Genomic DNA, 18311 nt, shown 5'->3' on the forward strand with positions numbered 1-18311 from the left:
ACATGAAATAGGAAGAAATCAATTCAAGATAACATATAAGCAAGTATGCATGTGATAGCAGAGTTACAGACTCCATATTTCTTAAGTACTGGGGAATTCAGAAATTCAAAGGTTACCAAATTACCAGATGATAGATCCATGAGAGCCTGCATAAGTATTTCTGTATATATAAGTACAGAAAATCATCTATAATAGAACCCAGATTGACTAGTTGCTAGAAAAGTCAGAGTACTCTACTAATTAGGTTTATGTCAAGAAATATATAGTGTATACTGGTAATAAAGACACCTAACTAGTTATATTAAAGGAGAAAGAAAGATATATTAACAGATACATATATGATAAAATTTCAGGGAAAAAAAGGAGTCTGCTTGTTTTAATTTAAACCTTCTACACTATGAATTTAAACTTTAAATATGTGAACAAGAAAATGATTCTATCATATTTAATAGGTTGAACTTAATATTAAATAAAAGATGGCACTTGAGTCTATATATTTTCATTTATGAATGTAACAATATTCAGAAACAAATCTAATAAATAAGTTTCATACCATATATTCACTAAATATATTTTGTTTCATATTAATATTTTTATAATCTTTTAAACTTGACCAATATCCAAGGGTTAATATTTGGAACCATCATTTCAATAGCAATTTGCAAATGACATTTGAATAATACTTGAAGATCAAAATTAATAATTCTTTCAATATATTTTGTGTATCACATCTAAATTACAGTTAATCTGAAAAACAAATCAGAAAAGAATACAAAAGTCAACAAGGATATAACATCATTTCCCTTGATAATTCTAGTACTTCAGAGTTTTATATCTAGCTTCTATCTTTGTTATAAAAACCAAACAAAATAGTTTGGGGCTAACAAATGGCTGGCAAATAAAGATGAAAACATCCTAAAAAGAAAACTCATGTGATGAAAACATCCTAAAAAGAAAACTCTTATGTTTTACAGTACAGTAAGCAAACAAAAGTATGCCCACATTTTCATACCATTAACCGTACTTCAAAGTAACAGCATTTGACTTAAAGTCAAATATTCTTAGATTTCACCCTTAGCTCTCACTTAATAGTTGTTGAACCTCAAGGCTGCATTTTTTTATGTGTAAAATTGGGGTGATAAAAATAATACCTACCTCATGAGGTTGTTGTGAGAACAAAATAATATATGGCAAGAATGTTCTTAGCACATACTAGGCACTCAATAAATGTCCATTCCCTTCTCCTTTCCTTGCACTTCTTGTAGATAATTCAAAAAGAGGAGCATGAACTGTCAATTCATTACACTTTTGAGAACCCCAAAAGAAAAGTTAGATGCTTCAATAAGCACTGCCACTTTACATATTAATATCATCCCCCTGGTAAATGCAAAAAAAGAAGTTTTTTTCTTAAAATACCATTTCTAGATTTAAAAAAAAAAATTGCAGACTAAGAAATGACCTAGCAAACAATCATAGTTTCATAATTAAGAGGTTATTTGTGTTTATCTGGTAAAATTACAACTAATCAGCCCTAGAAAAAAGGTTTACCCACATGGGAAACAAGTAATTTCTATGGCTCAGAAAATAGAGGCTCAACAGATAGTTCTCATTTCTCTATTTTCCTATTTTTCCATTTTGCTCAGAAAAAATGTCTAAATTGTATCTCTACACCAATGTGTCTCCATACATATTCGCTTAGAGGCAGAGAAAACTAAATTAACTAGTATTTCTGGCACTCTTGATCATCCCTCTTAATAGAAATGTAATGAAAGAGAAAAATGGAGGAAACTGGACCCCTACAATATCCCCTAACCAAACGGCTGGCAGACAATGTTTGAATGGGAAAATCTAAATAATACATCCTGTTTAAAAAAATTATGACCTAAGTTTTCTTTAATAAATCAAACATAGGTTTAAGCACAATTATGATGAGACCCATATAAACCTACTTTATCTTCAATTTTTGTTAGCATATTTCTGAAGATGTATATTGTCTTTCAACTATTCTCCTATTACATAATATATACTATACTTTATATACTCTATACTAATAAATCAATGACTACTTATAATAAATTATTTTATTTTTTCCCCTCAGATTTAAAATTTACCCCCAAAATGATAATACTTCCCAATGTGTTCCATGGGCTCTAAAATGTTTAGGGTTCATTTATATAGGTATTCTACATATATGATTATAAATGGTATGTACAATACCCTAAATTTTATTTAAGTTATATGTGTGTTTACTAGAAGGGAATTCCAGCATATTTCATGTAAAATCATAATTAAAAGAATCCTATTGCTCTGAAGATAAGAAAAAATTAGTATACCAAAAAGTCTGAATAATAATTCCTCCCCTAAATTTTTAAAATCTTCAAGATTTTGTACAATCTCACACAACTAATTCTTTTATGACTTAGAGCAATTTGTTTTATTTTGAAATGTGTAAAAAGAAAATTGATTAATAACTCACAAGCCCCAAAGTGAAGCATATTCATAAATTTTGGCAAAATTTTTATATATATATATATTTTTTTTTTTGAGACAGAGTCTCGCTTTGTTGCCCAGGCTAGAGTGAGTGCCATGGCGTCAGCCTAGCTCACAGCAACCTCAAACTCCTGGGCTCAAGTGATCCTCCTGCCTTAGCCTCCCGAGTAGCTGGGACTACAGGCATGCGCCGCCATGCCTGGCTAATTTTTTCTATATATATTAGTTGGCCAATTAATTTCTTTCTATTTATAGTAGAGACGGGGTCTCGCTCTTGCTCAGGCTAGTTTTGAACTCCTGACCTCGAGCAATCCACCCGCCTCGGCCTCCCAGAGTGCTAGGATTACAGGCGTGAGCCACCACGCCCAGCTAAAATTTTTATATTTTAACTAGCAAAAAACAGCTGACAATTGCTATTTCTGAACATGACAAGGCATCTAATCCATTTAACAAAATAGCGACTTTTACAAAAAAAGGTTTTCTACTCAGCAAAGAATATAAGGTTACAATGATAAAACAGTAATTCAAACTGTCTCCAATTTTAAATATTCTGTGAAAAAGGGGTTTTTCTTCCTTTTGCGAAAACAAAAAACCTGCCATTTCTACTGACATAATTTTCTGTCATGTACTAATTCTCATCCAAAGCTCTAGTTTCAAATTCTTGAAAACAGGAACTGTTTTCTGAAAATGCTACACTGTCCTTCCCAAAAAACTTACCTCAGAAAACTAATAATCTTAGTGAATCTCAAAAGCTTCAATACAACTGTTTAAAAAGACATACAATCATATTTCAGGAGGATTAGTCACACAGCACTAAATTTAAAAAATACCATGAGGCTACTAACAAAGACAGGTGCCCATTTGCAGAAAATGCAGGTTATCAAATTCCCAATTCTAGAGCAGTAGTTCCCAAGATGTGGTCCAGGGAACACACCTTCAGGGGATCTACAAGGTAAAGACTATTTTCTTAATGATACAAAAAATGCTATTTGCCTTTTTCACTCTCTTTTTCTCTTATGGATGTATGGTGAAGTTTTAATCTGAAATGGTAAATTATCAACAAATGTAATCTACATAAATAATAATGAGAGTCCTCAATAATTTTTAAGAATGTAAAAGGGTCCTGAGACCAAAAAGTTTGAGAACCACTGTTCTATAGGTATATTAAGGCTATTAAGAGGAACAGTTATCAAAGGGCTCTGCTCAAAAAAATATCAAATTCTCATAAGAAACTTCAAAATTATGGAAGTTAGCATATCATTTACCTAAAAACCATGCCTTTTCTTTGATTCTACTGCTGAAAAAAAAAAATTATGCCCTACATCCTTTCCCCACAAAATACACTTGACATAGCAGCCAAGAAAAAAGTTTATCTGCTTATAAACTAAATATATTTATGTATTTCTAAAGTTGTATTTTCAGTTATCTCTACTACACAGTGGTATCTGAAAATTTAAAGTAAAAGAGAAAATAAAATTTCAAATATAAACAAATATATACTTAAGTAACTATCACTTAGCAATTACCACTATCTAAAATAACTAGGAAGATTAAGATACAAACACTGGCCACAAGGCAACAATGATTACCTTTCTTCATGCTTTTATAAAATCAAGATCATAGAAACAGGAAATTTAAAATTTAAGTAATAATCTCAATTGATTAGTTTTTTTAATTAAAATGTAATATCTAGTTTGAGTAATACAATTTAAATAGAATCAGAATCATCAAAAAATTATTGTAAAGTTTGTATAATAGAATTGTGAAGAAAAACACAGTTATGAAGCTTTTAGGCAGAATGTTATTCTGGGAGAAAATTAACTTTCTATAAGCTTTCTATAAGTTCTTCTACATGGGCACTTTTCCCAGAAGTGCTTCAGAATCTCATTCCTGGAATATCTTTGGACTATTAACCTAAACATAAAAGGTCCCATTATTTACTAAAGTGTCTTCTACTGAGAAAAAACTAAACAACACATGTAGCCTTTAAATGCATCATAAAATGTTAATCTGCACAACCTCTTAAGCAGTATGTTATGAACTACAGGTTATTAGGAAACAGATAACGTATGCATTTTATATAGCAAGTTTCTAAACACGAGTGTCCCCCACACCTTAGCATAAATCTAATCTATACTGCTTCTATCATTAGCTAGATTACTTTTGTGAATATCAGCCTAATAAAAATGAAGAAATGGAGTAATGCTGCCAAAAGTAATTTTATTCATTAGATACAGAGTATTAAGTGCTATAAAATAAAATGAATTTATGTCTAACTTAAATATGAACAATTGGATTTTCCATACCTGTTTCCCTAAGATAGCATTGATAATATGAAATTGTCTGTGCTATATCATTAAAAATACGATTCTATTTCACAAACCACAATTTTCCTTTACCTAAAGATAAGAATCAGGATAGTAGGCAACGTTCTTCATATGAAAGTTGGCATAAAGTTAACCAATGTTTACTATCCAAAATATAAACTGCCATCTCATCTCCACTGATAAATAAGAGATAAGGAAAGCTTACTGTACATTATCTTGGTAAGAAAATCAACAAATTTTTAAGTGAAACTTAATTAAAAATCTTTCTACCAGTTTAACCTACTTCAAAGACATGAAAAAACAAAAAGCATTTAGCAAAGAAATAAATTTTGGTGACTAAACACATTAACAGAAATGACGATTAATTACTTTAGTTCTACATGTGATGTAACAGATACATCTACATGTAAGACAACTCAATCTTTCTTTTGAAGAAAAACATATACATAAACACACAGACAAAGAGACACAAATGTGTTTGACTGAAGAGTCTTGAATGATGCATCTCTGGGCCCAATGGATAAACCTAACTTTCAGTAGTAGAACTTCGAGTGGAAGAACTGAGCCATTACTGTAGTTTTATGATAAAAATGTTTGTTTTATGATGGAAATGTTTGCTTTTTTTCCCATTTCCTTGTAGAGAAAACTTATTCACTAAATATATAGTTCATATGTACTCCCATATATATAAAGATTTGGTGACTATACAGATAATGGGTGCTATAACTGGTAAAAGAATTAACCTTTAAAATGAATCTCTAAAAGTTTGAGAAAATCATTAAGCTGTCTGTTGCCCTGCTCTAAAGTATTCTAAAGCCCTACATTTTTATGTGGATATGAACATAACTAAATTGAAAGAAAGGTGACCTTTGTTTTCATAATTCATTCAGCACCATTCAGCAGTCCTATGAACAATGGATTAAGGGGGATAAAAAGGAGAATGGAAAACTCTATCATTTCCCAAGTCTATGGATATAAAAATATTTCTCTATATATTTCTCCTTGAGGACAGAGATTTTGAGCTCCTTGAGAACGGTGACAAATAGTAGAAACTCAATAAAAGTTTGTTGACCAAATGAATAAATCTTACAGTGAGAGTGCTCATTCACTCCCATAGCTCTCAATAAAAAGGATTTTAAAGAAGCCACTTAATATAATGTGTAGCGTGATTTAGAGAAGAATTCCCTTTTCCCCAGACAGACAGATATCATAAAAATTGGGTTGATCTACCTCATTACTCTTGCTTTGAGATAGTGTCAGGCTATCATTGGTCAGTTCCTCATCATCAGCACTGTTTCTGCTAAGAACTTTACTCTTCTTCTTCTTGCAACCCCCTTCACTGGCAGGGCTACTATGATCTTCATCATTGCCTTCATCATTCTCATCATCATCACTCCCACTTCCCTCATCTTCATCATCCTCATTGTCACCATCACTTCCTTCTTTCTGAGATGCAGATCTCCCTTTTCTCTTTACTACAGTAGGTCGCCAATCATTGTCATCCTCACTGTCATAGTCATCCATGTCATTCAGCTCTTCCATGGATACAAAATCCAAAAGTGGTCGGTTTCGACGAAGGTTCCACTTTTTTGGCTCACTGACTTGTTCCTCTGTAGCAGTTGTTGTAGTGGGAATAGAAGGGGATGTGTTAACAGCAGGAGGACTTGTGGCTGGTGTGGTGGAAGCAGCAGAAGCAGCCACATTATCAGATACTGTTGCTTTTTCTTTTTCCTTATCTCTTTCCTTCTCTTTCTCTTTTTCTTTCTCCTTTTCTTTTTCCTTTTCTTTTTCCTTCTCTTTCTCCTTTTTCTTTCTAGGTCTTTCTCCATTTTCTTCTTCCTCCTTCTTTTCCACTTTAGTTAACTGTTTTTCTGATGACAGTATTTCTTCCTCTGCAGAGTTTTTAAGTTGTTCTTCTTTTACTTTAATATCTTCATTCATTTCTTCCTCTAAAACATTTTCTTCAGAATCACTACAGGATCCTTCTCCACTGTCCTTTGAGGGATCTTCACTTCCATTACCACTCCCTTCAGAATCTGTTGAAAATATGAGAAAAAAAAACCACACATATGTATATACATACACACACACACACACAACGCTGACACAAATGAAACCACCAAAATTTGTGAATAATTTGTAAAACAATATAAACAAATTTAAGTCAAAGAATGGTAGACATTCCCAACCTGATTAAATAATAAATCAATGAAGTTGATATAATGGTTTTAGTTCAGTATAGCACTAATGAAGATGAATATATGTAACTCTAAACTAAACTAAAATATGCTTTAAAAAGAAGAACACTATCTTGTGTCATATAGTTCATGCTGTATTTGGTACCCTAGAGGCAATTTTTTTCTAAAAGTTAATGTGCTTCTTTTTAAATTGGGTACCTGATTTAAATTTAATTATAATATACTACAGAAAAAAATCTTCCCTTACATCTTCCTTTTATAAATTGTATGGACTTACAAGTATTGAAAGAGTCACATCCAAAACAAGATAAATCTGGCCCAAAAAACTTTGTTTCATTTATTTTACTCTTTACCCACCAAATTAGCATAGGTATTTATGATAGTCAACTTATACCACATCTCTTATATACTAAATTAATTTTAGGAGTACCAGGTACACAGATGAAAAAAGACAATAGCAATGGCACAGAAAATGGAAGTTGCAAGAGGAGTTACACTTTTCCTGCATAACAGGATACTGTTCATATCAGTAAAAGAAGAGTCACATAAACTTTCAAAAATTCTAGGCAGTAACTACCATAGGCCCTAGTATGGAAGAAACTGATCAATAAAGGAGTCTATCCTGGAAAAGAGCAGTCACCATAATTACTAGAAAGTTAGGCTGAGGACATTAAAGAGCTCATGAAGAACTATAAACTTTCTAGCAAGTTTCTTCCATTCCTGCCTAGGGCAGCCCAGTCTCTCTCAATCTAACACTACTCAGTAACCTTCTTTTGCACCCAATCAAATAAATAAAACTCTAAAATACTTGAAGGAAGAGATTAATGGGAGGAGGGGAAGAGAGGGAAGGGGAGGTCGGGAAGAAACCAGTTGAGTCTTGGCCAATACAAATAGTAAAATCTATAGGATAATAAATTTTATATACCTATAACCAAGAAAAAGGTAATGATAACATGGTGAAAACAGTCAGTGATTCCACATTTTAATTTCTATTAATGTAACTAGCTTTGACCTCTATAAAATTAACTGAGCAATAAAAGTAAAGGAAGTTGTCTGTAATTAGTATCTGTATCTAAAGTGTCTCAGAAGTCCAATACAAATGACTGATAATAAAAATATTCTGTAGGTTGAATCACATAAAAAATAAACACTAACATTTAACAGATGTTAACTGACCCTATGAAATCATTAACAATCTCAATATTATCATGTAAGTATCCATAACTTACTCCAGACTGCTCTGAAAAAAACGTCTCATCCTAACCAAGATTGCACAGGCCACAAGAACAATTATCATACAGGTTAACAATTCCTTGAGACTTTTGGAGCCAGATGTGCTTTGGAATTCAGAAATTTTCAGAATTTAGAAGTGTAGCATGGCATATGTACCATATATTACACTAATACTCCCAATGAAGTCTACAGTACTATTCTATTATCAAACACATTATTTCTGCAGTAGAAAGCATATTTACAGAGTATGAGAAATAAACACTATAATATAAATAAACTCATATCAGTTCCAGTCATGTTTTGCTATCAAATAAGTTTGTTTCAAACTTAGGAAACACTTGGATATTTGAGCTTCTTGAGTATGGACCCAATATAACTCACAAACAGGTGACTTCTTTTCAATTCAAGAGCTCTATAAAGCATTAAGAAAATTATGATTATGAAAATCACTCACAACAATTAGACCCAACCTACCAAGAAAAATCACCTCTGATAACAAAATAATAAATTCTGAACATTTAAAATAATGATTTAATAAACAGAGTTGACAAAATGCTTCGAAGGCAGAAAAAGATCTCTTCTGCGCACTGACTAATAAAAACTGAAATACCTTACAAATAATGTCATAATTAAGAGAACTAGAAGACAGAGATAAAATGAAAAATACTTTTCTTCTGGATCAATATCCCAAAAGTGTTTTTACTAACAAAAACTTAATGACAGATACAAAATTAAGATTAACTGGGGGCAGAAGTGTGTTTATTACCTGACCACAACTGAAGCCAACCCAACTTTGCTATTACTTGGTAAACTTTACAAAATGTCAGGGATTTTTGCAATTTTGTTTTGGTTGTTGTTGCAATGCCAATTAATTAATTAATTATTAAAACTATAAGTAAACTGATACTCTTTGATTCTGTTTTTGTTTTGCAATCATGCCTGAAAAGAAAGCAATTTTTTAAAAGATTTAAATGTTTTATAAGTTCATCTTCTACAGCTACCTTAAAGAAAAAAAAAAAATATATAAATGTTTTATATTTATCAATGTATTATGAGAAGAATGTAAAATTCTTCCACAAATCCAAATCCTAGTAAGCAACTTGCTTACTCAACCCTTCATTCTCAACACTAGCCATGCTTTAACTGCAGGGATCAGGAATATAACAAGCCTTATAGTTCTTTATCTCTGAAAAATAACTTCATCTGATTAGGTATCACTTCTTTTTATTATATATGCACTTGAGGGACAGAGATAAACAATATTTAGTTACAAGCATAGCTGGGTAATAATGACAATGAGAAAATCAAGGTCCTTGTCTGTCTACATTTTCATGATATAAAGAAAAAATTTCCCACTACTACAAAATCAAAAAATGACTCTGTTCCATGTTCCAAATCTATCATTTCTACACCCTTTCCAAAAGTATTAATAGACTGAAGAGATAACTGAAAAAAAAGGAATAATAGACTGAAGAAATCTAAAGTATCTGACAGACACTTCAAATAAAGATATCATAGGCATAAGGACGGAATTAATTCCAAGTCTACAATAAACTTTTTTACATTAAAAAAAATCTTTAAAATTGAAATCCTACTTCACGTTTAGTTAAATAAAAAGCAGCCTTTCTCAAACACACAATACATCAGAAACTCTCCAAGCGGCCGGGCGCGGTGGTTCACGCCTGTAATCCTAGCACTCTGGGAGGCCAAGGCGGGTGGATTGCTCAAGGTCAGGAGTTCGAAACAAGCCTGAGCAAGAGCAAGACCTCGTCTCTACTATAAATAAAAAAGAAATTAATTGGCCAACTAATATACATAGAAAAAATTAGCCGGGCATGGTGGCGCATGCCTGTAGTCCCAGCTACTCGGGAGGCTAAGGCAGGAGGATCACTTGAGCCCAGGAGTTTGAGGTTGCTGTGAGCTAGGCTGACGCCATGGTACTCACTCTAGCCTGGGCAACAAAGTGAGACTCTGTCTCAAAAAAAAAAAAAGAAGAAAAGAAACTCTCCAAGCAATGGGTATTTCAACTAGCAGACAGGTAAGGAATTTTTTTAGTTACAGAATTTAAAAAAATCAAGCTTCAATAATCCTTTCACAATTTTAAATAATAAAATAAAAAATTAATTTAACTAATATCAACCATCAATACCATTATATCCAATGCTTAAGTTTGCCCCAGGATAAATATTAAACAATAAAAATCAGTATTATTTAATTCAGAGTTTTTTTGTTAACTTTCCAGCATAATCTTTGTTTCATCAATCTGAGTTATTCTGTTCACTGATCTAGTGTAACAGTGATTAGTACTACAAATATAAACAATAGATATCACTAGTCTATCAGTTATATAGCATTTTCATCTTGGGGCCATCTTTGACTAATCCTGTACATCTCCTGACAAAGACAATCAGTCAACACAACTCATCTTTTACTTCTGATTCTAGTGCCAGCTGTGTTACTTTATATTTTCTAGGTAAATCTAAATCAGTGGTTTTCAAGTGTGGACTATTTTTCCCCCAAAGGTCATCTGGCAATGGAGATAATAGGTGCAAAAAGGAAGCAGGCATGGAGCAGGTGAGGAAGATACTACTAGCGTCTAGTAGACCAACGGGTCCCCAATCTTTTTGGCACCAGTGACTGATTTCATGGAAGACAATTTTTCCACAACTGGTGGTGGGTAAGGGGGGGAGGGGTTTAAGACGATTCAAGCACATTACATTTATTGTGCAGTCAAACCTTTCTGCTAATGATAATCTGTATTTGCAGCCATTCCCTAGTGCTAACATCACTGCCTCAGCTCCACCTCAGATCATCAGGCAGGCATTAGATTCTCATAAGGAGCAGGAAACCTAGATACCTTGCATGGCCAATTTACAGTAAGGCTGCCTCCTATGAGAATCTAATGCCCCCTCCCCTCATCTGACAGGAGGCGGAGCTTATGGAGTGATGCACAGTGATCCAGAGCAGCTACAAATACAGATGAAGATTCACAGGCTTGCCAGCCTCTCACCTCCTGCTGTGTTGTCCAGTTCCTAATAGGCCAAGGTCCTCAGCTCAGTGGTTGGGGACCACACTAGTAGAGGACAGGGATGCTGCTAAACACTCTACAATATATATAGGACAGACTTCCACAACAAAGAATTATCAAACACAAATAGTGCCAAATTATGCAATGCCAATAGTGCCCAGGTTGAGAAACTCTCCTTGAGAATTTAAGGCCTCAATTTGACTTCTTTCTACTTTTTCAGGCTTATCTCTCTTCTACCATCCTTTTACTCACCCTGATCCTCAAATATAAATGGCAATTCTGAGCCTCCACACCTTTAACATTTACTATTTCCCACATCAAGACTGCTCTTTATCGAAATCTTCTCCTTTCAGTACATAGGTCCATCTTAGACCCTCAGTGAAATTGTTCTAGATTCTACTTAGTCTATAATCCCATGTCCTCTGAAAGACGTGATCAATCATCCTTTTTGTCACCTATTATTTTATTTAATTATTCTAGTTGCTATTTTATTTACATAATCATTTTACTTATTTTAATAGTATTACTATTTCTTTATAAATTAATTATAACATCTAGCAAAGCACTAAACAAAACTAAAGATATACAATGAACATATCTTGATCCATTTATTCAAAGTCAAATTAAGCACAAGCAAAACACTCCCAAAGTCTCAGCCTGACTCTTCAAGTCAAATTATTTCCTGGCAATATGGCCTGACTAAACTAACCATCGATCAAGATCTCAAGTTAACCATTTTACTTTTGCCAGAGCAGTGTGGGCAGGCTAAACATGGCACTGCTAGTTTGTCTTGTTTAATAGAATACATGTACACATTTTTTGAAACATCCAATTTAAACAGCAGATAATTAAATGTAAGTAAGTCTCCAATCTTATCCCCAATACTAGGCTCAAGTCTCAAATATAACCACTTTTACTAGGTTGAACCTGGAAATTGCCAATATTTGACTGCTTTAGATGTGCAAAACTGGTGGTTTCATATGATTCCACCTAACATTTCTACCTATGGTTCTCCTGGTGATTATCACCATAATTCTAACACATAAATACTCTGTTGTAGGACTTATTCATTTTAAACTTTATTTATTGGCTACCCTCAATCAAAAATGGGAAACTTAGTTTTGCTTTCATATTAAAAATAAAAGATAAACTAACTTCAGTTTCAGAATATTTTAAAGGTAGAGGCTTATAATTATTAACTTTGTTGATAGTCACTTGCCAATCTTATTGGCAGGTCATTCTCTAGCAATGTTGATTTTTTTCTATTTTATCATCACCTGAGAAGCACATGAGTAAAATATCACTTATCTGCAAGGGTGCTGATAATAATCTTTTGTGTTTTCTATATTTATTCTTAAAGCCAAAAAGAAAAGGTTTTATATGAGAATTTCAGATTTCAAAATGAGAATAAGAAATTGATGCACAGAATCCAGTTAACAAAACTTGAGGCCAATCAATCTAACCATTTTAATATTTAAGTTCTAAGGAAGTCAGTAGTTCATTCACTAAGTCATTTCTGGAGGTTGTTTTGAAAGAAGATATGATCATGCCAACATTTAGCTATTAATTCTCCATCTCCAGTTTAATCTCCTATTCATAAGTAGGGTTGCAATTCCACAACTTCAACATGTTTGAAAAACAATGACAGGACTAATGTCTTATTTCCTATAAGAGTCTAACAAAATATACTGTCTCAGGCAAAAAGGAGAAAAGATTCAAAGAGGAAACACTGGTCATTTGCAATAGTCCCTAACCTTTTTGGGACCAGTTTCATGGAAGATGGTTTTTCCATGGGGCAGGGAGTCGGAGCTCAGGCAGTGATGCAGCGATGAGGAGGGGAATGACTGCAAATACAGATGAAGCTTCCCTTGCTTGTCCAACCCTCACCTTCTGCTGTGCAACCCCCTTCCCTTCCTAAGTGTCATGGAAGACAATATTTCCAGTGGGTGTGGGGGTATGGAGCTCTGCAGCCCAGTCCCTAATAGGCCAAGGACCAGTACTGGTCTGTGGCCCAGGGTTTGGGCACCACAGATCTAGAGTAAGCCAACATCTCAGCTATGGGGAGCACCAACGTACCTGCACCAAGAGTAGAAAACATGATTCAATTTCTGTTAACTACTAATTATTTTAAACAAAATCATTTTCTACGTAATTTCCTTTTATAATAACATACCAAGAACTACACAGATAAATTTGTGACCTTAGACCTTAGCTCAGAAATTAAAGCTACCCAGAGGCCAGGGAAATCAATTATGAATGCAGCAGACTAGGTACTATATGACAAGAGGACACAAAGTATATATTTTTGAGTACTTTTAGAGGATATTTGTATACACATATACATGCATATACAAACACACACATACACACACATATATCAGCCTAACAAAACTCATCCTATCATTTTTCACAAATAATATACAGTTCCTTTCAACTCTGATAAGATTTAATAAGGTCAAGAATCTCTACTTAGCTTGATACTATAAATTATTTTGAGAAAGGAACAGAAGGTATAGTATATATTTTTTAGTGTTTTTAGGAGATATATATACACACACATATACACACACACACACATACATATATACTCACACACATATATCAGCCTAACAAAACTCATCCTCTCACTCTTCACAAATAACAGAAACAGTTCCCTTCAACTCTTCTTAGGACTTAACAAGGTCAAGAATCTGTACTTAGCTTGATATCATAAATTATTTAGAGAAAGTAGTTTATGTTTGTGTCATTAGATTGCTTTATACCTTGTAAAAAGAAATGATACCAGTATCATAAATTATTTAGAGAAAGTAGTTTATGTTTGTATCATTAGATTGCTTTATACCTTGTAAAGAGAAATGATACCTGTCGATGACTACATTTTAATAAACAAAAAGAAAAAAAGTATCAACAAAGACAGGATTTATTGTCACAGAAATAACTATGAAATACTTAAAGAAAATAAGTATTGGGGTTTTCCCCATAATAATATTCAAAGAATTCATAACTTCTGAGACCCAACTACTTCTGTCAAGGTTTACAACATCAACCATAACAAACTAAAACCATATTCTGCCAGGAATATTCCCATCTGCCAAGGTCTTTACCAAGAGAACTAAGATTAAAATTTTACCTCCTTACTCTTCCCTTTCTTTCCTTTCTTTGGAAGTACCAAATACCAGCAAACCTGACTAAGTGGGAGATAAAGCACTGAGAAACAAAGGTAAAAAAACAGTTACTCAAGATAAACTTATCAACTTTCAATTGATAGGAGGGAACTCAATTAGTAATCACAATATCCAAGTAGTTTCAGTTTAAGATTCCATCTATCAAGTCTTGGGATCTAAGCAGCAAAGACTATAAACTCTGGAGTCAAATCCATTGGCTCCATTACTGCCTGAGTGACCTCATGGCAAGTTCTTTAAACTCAGTATCCCTATTGCCTGTAAAATAGTATCTCCTTCACTAATCTAGTGTAAAAATTAAATGAGATTATGCAAACAAAAAGTCATCAATAAACACAAATTCTGCTTGTTGATGTTATTAATTAAAAGTAGCAACAGCAACACAACACAACCTAATTTCATCCCTTCTTACCATCTCTAGCAGGAAAAAAACAGAAGAAAACCAGAAGGAAAAAGAGAGATATGACTAAGTGTAGCAAACTCTCCAGAAGGATATTAAAAATTGATAAAGTAAAGAAATGGGAAAAGATTTTCTCATTTTATTTAAATTTCCATCAAAAGGGGTGGAAGTGTAAATAATTGTTATTGCTCATGTTAGTATTATCATTAGTATTTTTCACATAAAATATTCAACCTAATTTCTCAGATTCCTTCAATTAAAACTTTATAAACAGGCAGGCAGTGCCCCACATCTATCATCTCAGCACTTTGAAAGGCAGAGGCTAGAGAATCACTTGAGCCCAGGAATTTGAGACTAGCCAGGGCAACATAGTAAGACTCCAAGCTCTCCAAGAAAAAAATGTTTTTAAATAAATAAAAACTTTATATATTATACATATATCAGGTACAATGAGCAGAAGATACAAAGGAAAATCAGGCTTCTAGGTTTTCCAATTTTGTAAAAGGTGAACATACGACTTTCTAAAACGTTGTTTCTAAAATCACTAAGTATAATAAGCAAGCACGGATGTTTTAAACCTCAATGATTTCTGAAAGGCTGAATCCACAAGGTCCAGCATCTATTATAATTTAAAATACAGCTTTATTTCTCTTGTTTCTCTGCTCTAAAAAAAAAAAATAAAAAAAAAATAAAAAAAAATAAAATACAGCTTTTACTTCAGTCTATTTTATTATAGTAAGAGAGCTAATGGACAAAATGCAAAACTCCCCTCAGAGGGTGCCAACTGATCTAAAAAGTGTAGAACACTATTCAGGGGTTATTCACGGTCCACATTACTCTCAGGATATTATTCTACTTTGGGATATTGTCTCTGGATTTTTTTTCCCTCCATCTATGAAATAAGCATACATATATTTTAAGGTGCAGAATAGATAAAATGTTTTTGCATCTTAAGAAAAAGTCCTTCCCTCCCTAATTATCTCTGAGTAAGTATCAAAGAAAACAGAAGCAATGGCAGATCTAGTGATAGGATCTTAGGGTAATGTGGGAGAGAAGTCAAACAAACAAATGAAATTTATGTGCTTTTACTTTAAATTGACATTTTCATCAAAACCAATTTAAAAAAAAAGTCTAAAAATAAGCCCAACTCCAGAAAGCTGGGTAAGGGGAAGAAAGAAGGAAACATTTACCTGAGGCATCTCCAACTTTAAAATCACTGTCATCTGAACTATCATAATCGAGAGCTTCCAGCAGAGAAGCTGCCAAAGGCTTCACCTGCCTCCTCTTGGAGCTGCGATCCACTGTTGAGAGAAAAAAATAACTTCGTCATTCATAATCACACCAAACACAGGGGAGAGCTGTGCTGCTGAGGGAAGATAAAGATGACCTCGCACAGGGAATCTTTGACTAATTGCGTTCTCAGCAAAAGGGGTCGGAGGAACGTTGGGCTGGGACGTGGGCTGGGGAGAGTTGAGGATTTCTGTGGACAGCTCCTGCCCAGGGATACGGCCAACGCCAACTCAGACCGCATAAAATCGAAGCTGACCCTCTTCTTGCATATCTTGTCAAGATGTTTCTGCGACTCCCTCGTAATCCCTCCTCATTCGGACACCGTGACAGTCAACGGAAAGAAAACGCAAAGCCCAGGGAATAAAAGAAGCGTTGTTCATTCCCACGGGCCACGGAGGGAGAGCGTCCACGAAGGGTCCAGCTTCCCGCAGGGCTCTCCCACCCCTGCCCCGTTTCCCCCAGCCCTGACTTCTAGAAGGGCTAAAATAGACCTTTCTCGCCGCGGAGGCCTTGGACACACTTACTAAGGAATCCGTGAGGTGGTCGTTTGGAGGAGACCTAGGGAGAGGCTGCGGGAGCCCAGGCAGCGCCGAGGTCGGGGACTGGGGACGCGGAGACAAGGCCGAAAGATGCTATTTAAAATCGGCGGCGTCGCCAACCGGACCAGGGCGCTCCCAGGAGCAGCCCCGAAGTCTCCCCCGTCCTCCCCCGGCCCTCGCCGCTCGCTCCCCTTCCCACGGCGCTCCCCGGCCGGAGGAGCCCTCCGGCCTAGGCAGCGCTTCCAACCCGGCGGCCCTGGGGAGTCAATTTCTCCCGTTAAAAGTAGAAGAAAAAAAATAAAATAAAGAAAAACTTTATTAGCCTGCACCAGAAGCAACAAAAGACCCAGAATTTGCACAGTCCGAGGCAGGCTGCCTCAGACAATAGGGAAAGCAACGACCCGGATACAGCTCTGAAGAGAAGGAAGTGAAAACATGAGGCTGAGTGCGGCCCTGAGAGCAGCATAAGCCGAGAGCGCGTGCGCGGGACTCGCCGCTCCGCTCCCTCCCAGAGCAGAAACCGAATAGAGCCGAGCGGAAGTCGAGAGGGAGCCGGCGGAACCGTGAGGAGCCGAGCAGAGCCGAGTAGTACCGAGCGGGAGCAGAGGTCCCTCCCAGACCCTGTGAGGCTCCGCCCACAAACCCCTAAGGCTCCGCCCTCTCTGTGCCTAGCCTAATCCCGCCCTTCGGTCCAAATCGTTGTGAGGCCACTTTTTGTTTCTGGTTCGTTTTTAAGGGTTTACTCTGAGTAAACTTCCAACAAAGCGAAGTTCGCTATCCTAAGTCGCTATCAAAAACCAATTGATACCGACAGCCACACTCTACCTGCTGCTTCCATAAATTCCATCTCTTAAAATATTCTGGAACGTGTAAAAATCTTATTTTCTGGAAAGGGATAATTAGACCTTGTTTACTGCTTTAAATATTATAAATCTAACAGAGAAAAAATATTCATTTATTTATATAATTAACTATCGTACGGTGGACAGACATTTTTGCATAAAACGGATACAGGACTGCCAAGAGTAAAAGAAAGAATAAATATTGGGAAAATTCCTTCTCAGAAGTATATTATGTATTTTCTCAGGATGTTTGTCCACATCAATGTGAAATAGTGTTTGTATGCACTTAGGGAATTTATTTTTTTAGATGAATTTTTAAACCCGTAAAAACTTGAGGACAGTATGTACAATCAGATCGCAGTCGTTCAACAGTATATAGCTACATTTATTCACATATAAGTTAATTGTTTTTAAAACATTATTAAAAAGCTAGAATCAGAAGCAGTATTAATAGTTTTTATACTGTTTACATATCAGTTCAGTTCTATTAAATGGGAAATCTAACTCCAGAGATTATTAGAGTGGGCACCAGGTTTACAGCAGGGAAACCCCATTGACTTTCAGCTATCTGAAGAAATAGGAAGAACCAGCATAGAAAATATTCATAAACCATAAAGGAGAGCCTACTCACATGTACCCTTCCTATACCGTCAACTCCCAGAAGTCTAAACCTATAAATTGCAGGTTTGAGGCAAGTTTGTAAGAATTTAGGATATTTATTGAGAAAGAATGATACCTCAAAATCTCAGAGCCTCCTTTGTTAAGTAGAATTAGACTCTTCT

At 34.9% G+C, this 18311-nt stretch overlaps 1 protein-coding gene across 4 annotated transcripts in view; it reads right to left on the reverse strand.

Moving 5' to 3' along the window:
- Nucleotides 1-17357, reverse strand: part of PHF14 (PHD finger protein 14) — a 170564-nt gene extending 153207 nt beyond the window's left edge. For 3 of the 4 annotated variants that reach the window (XM_076006406.1, XM_076006407.1, XM_076006408.1), the window contains exons 1-3: nt 16673-17357; nt 16049-16159; nt 6048-6853 (exon numbers count right to left, since the gene is read on the reverse strand). In XM_076006406.1, coding sequence (XP_075862521.1) covers nt 6048-6853; nt 16049-16159; nt 16673 — 918 coding nt within the window. In that variant the 5' untranslated portion in view covers nt 16674-17357. The remainder of the gene's footprint in view (nt 1-6047; nt 6854-16048; nt 16160-16672) is intronic. The other variant, XM_076006409.1, reaches the window with a different exon arrangement.
- Nucleotides 17358-18311: the final 954 nt, after the last annotated feature.

This window comes from Microcebus murinus, chromosome 9 (genome assembly GCF_040939455.1).
Source record: "Microcebus murinus isolate Inina chromosome 9, M.murinus_Inina_mat1.0, whole genome shotgun sequence".
In the NCBI taxonomy this organism is placed as follows: domain Eukaryota; kingdom Metazoa; phylum Chordata; class Mammalia; order Primates; family Cheirogaleidae; genus Microcebus; species Microcebus murinus.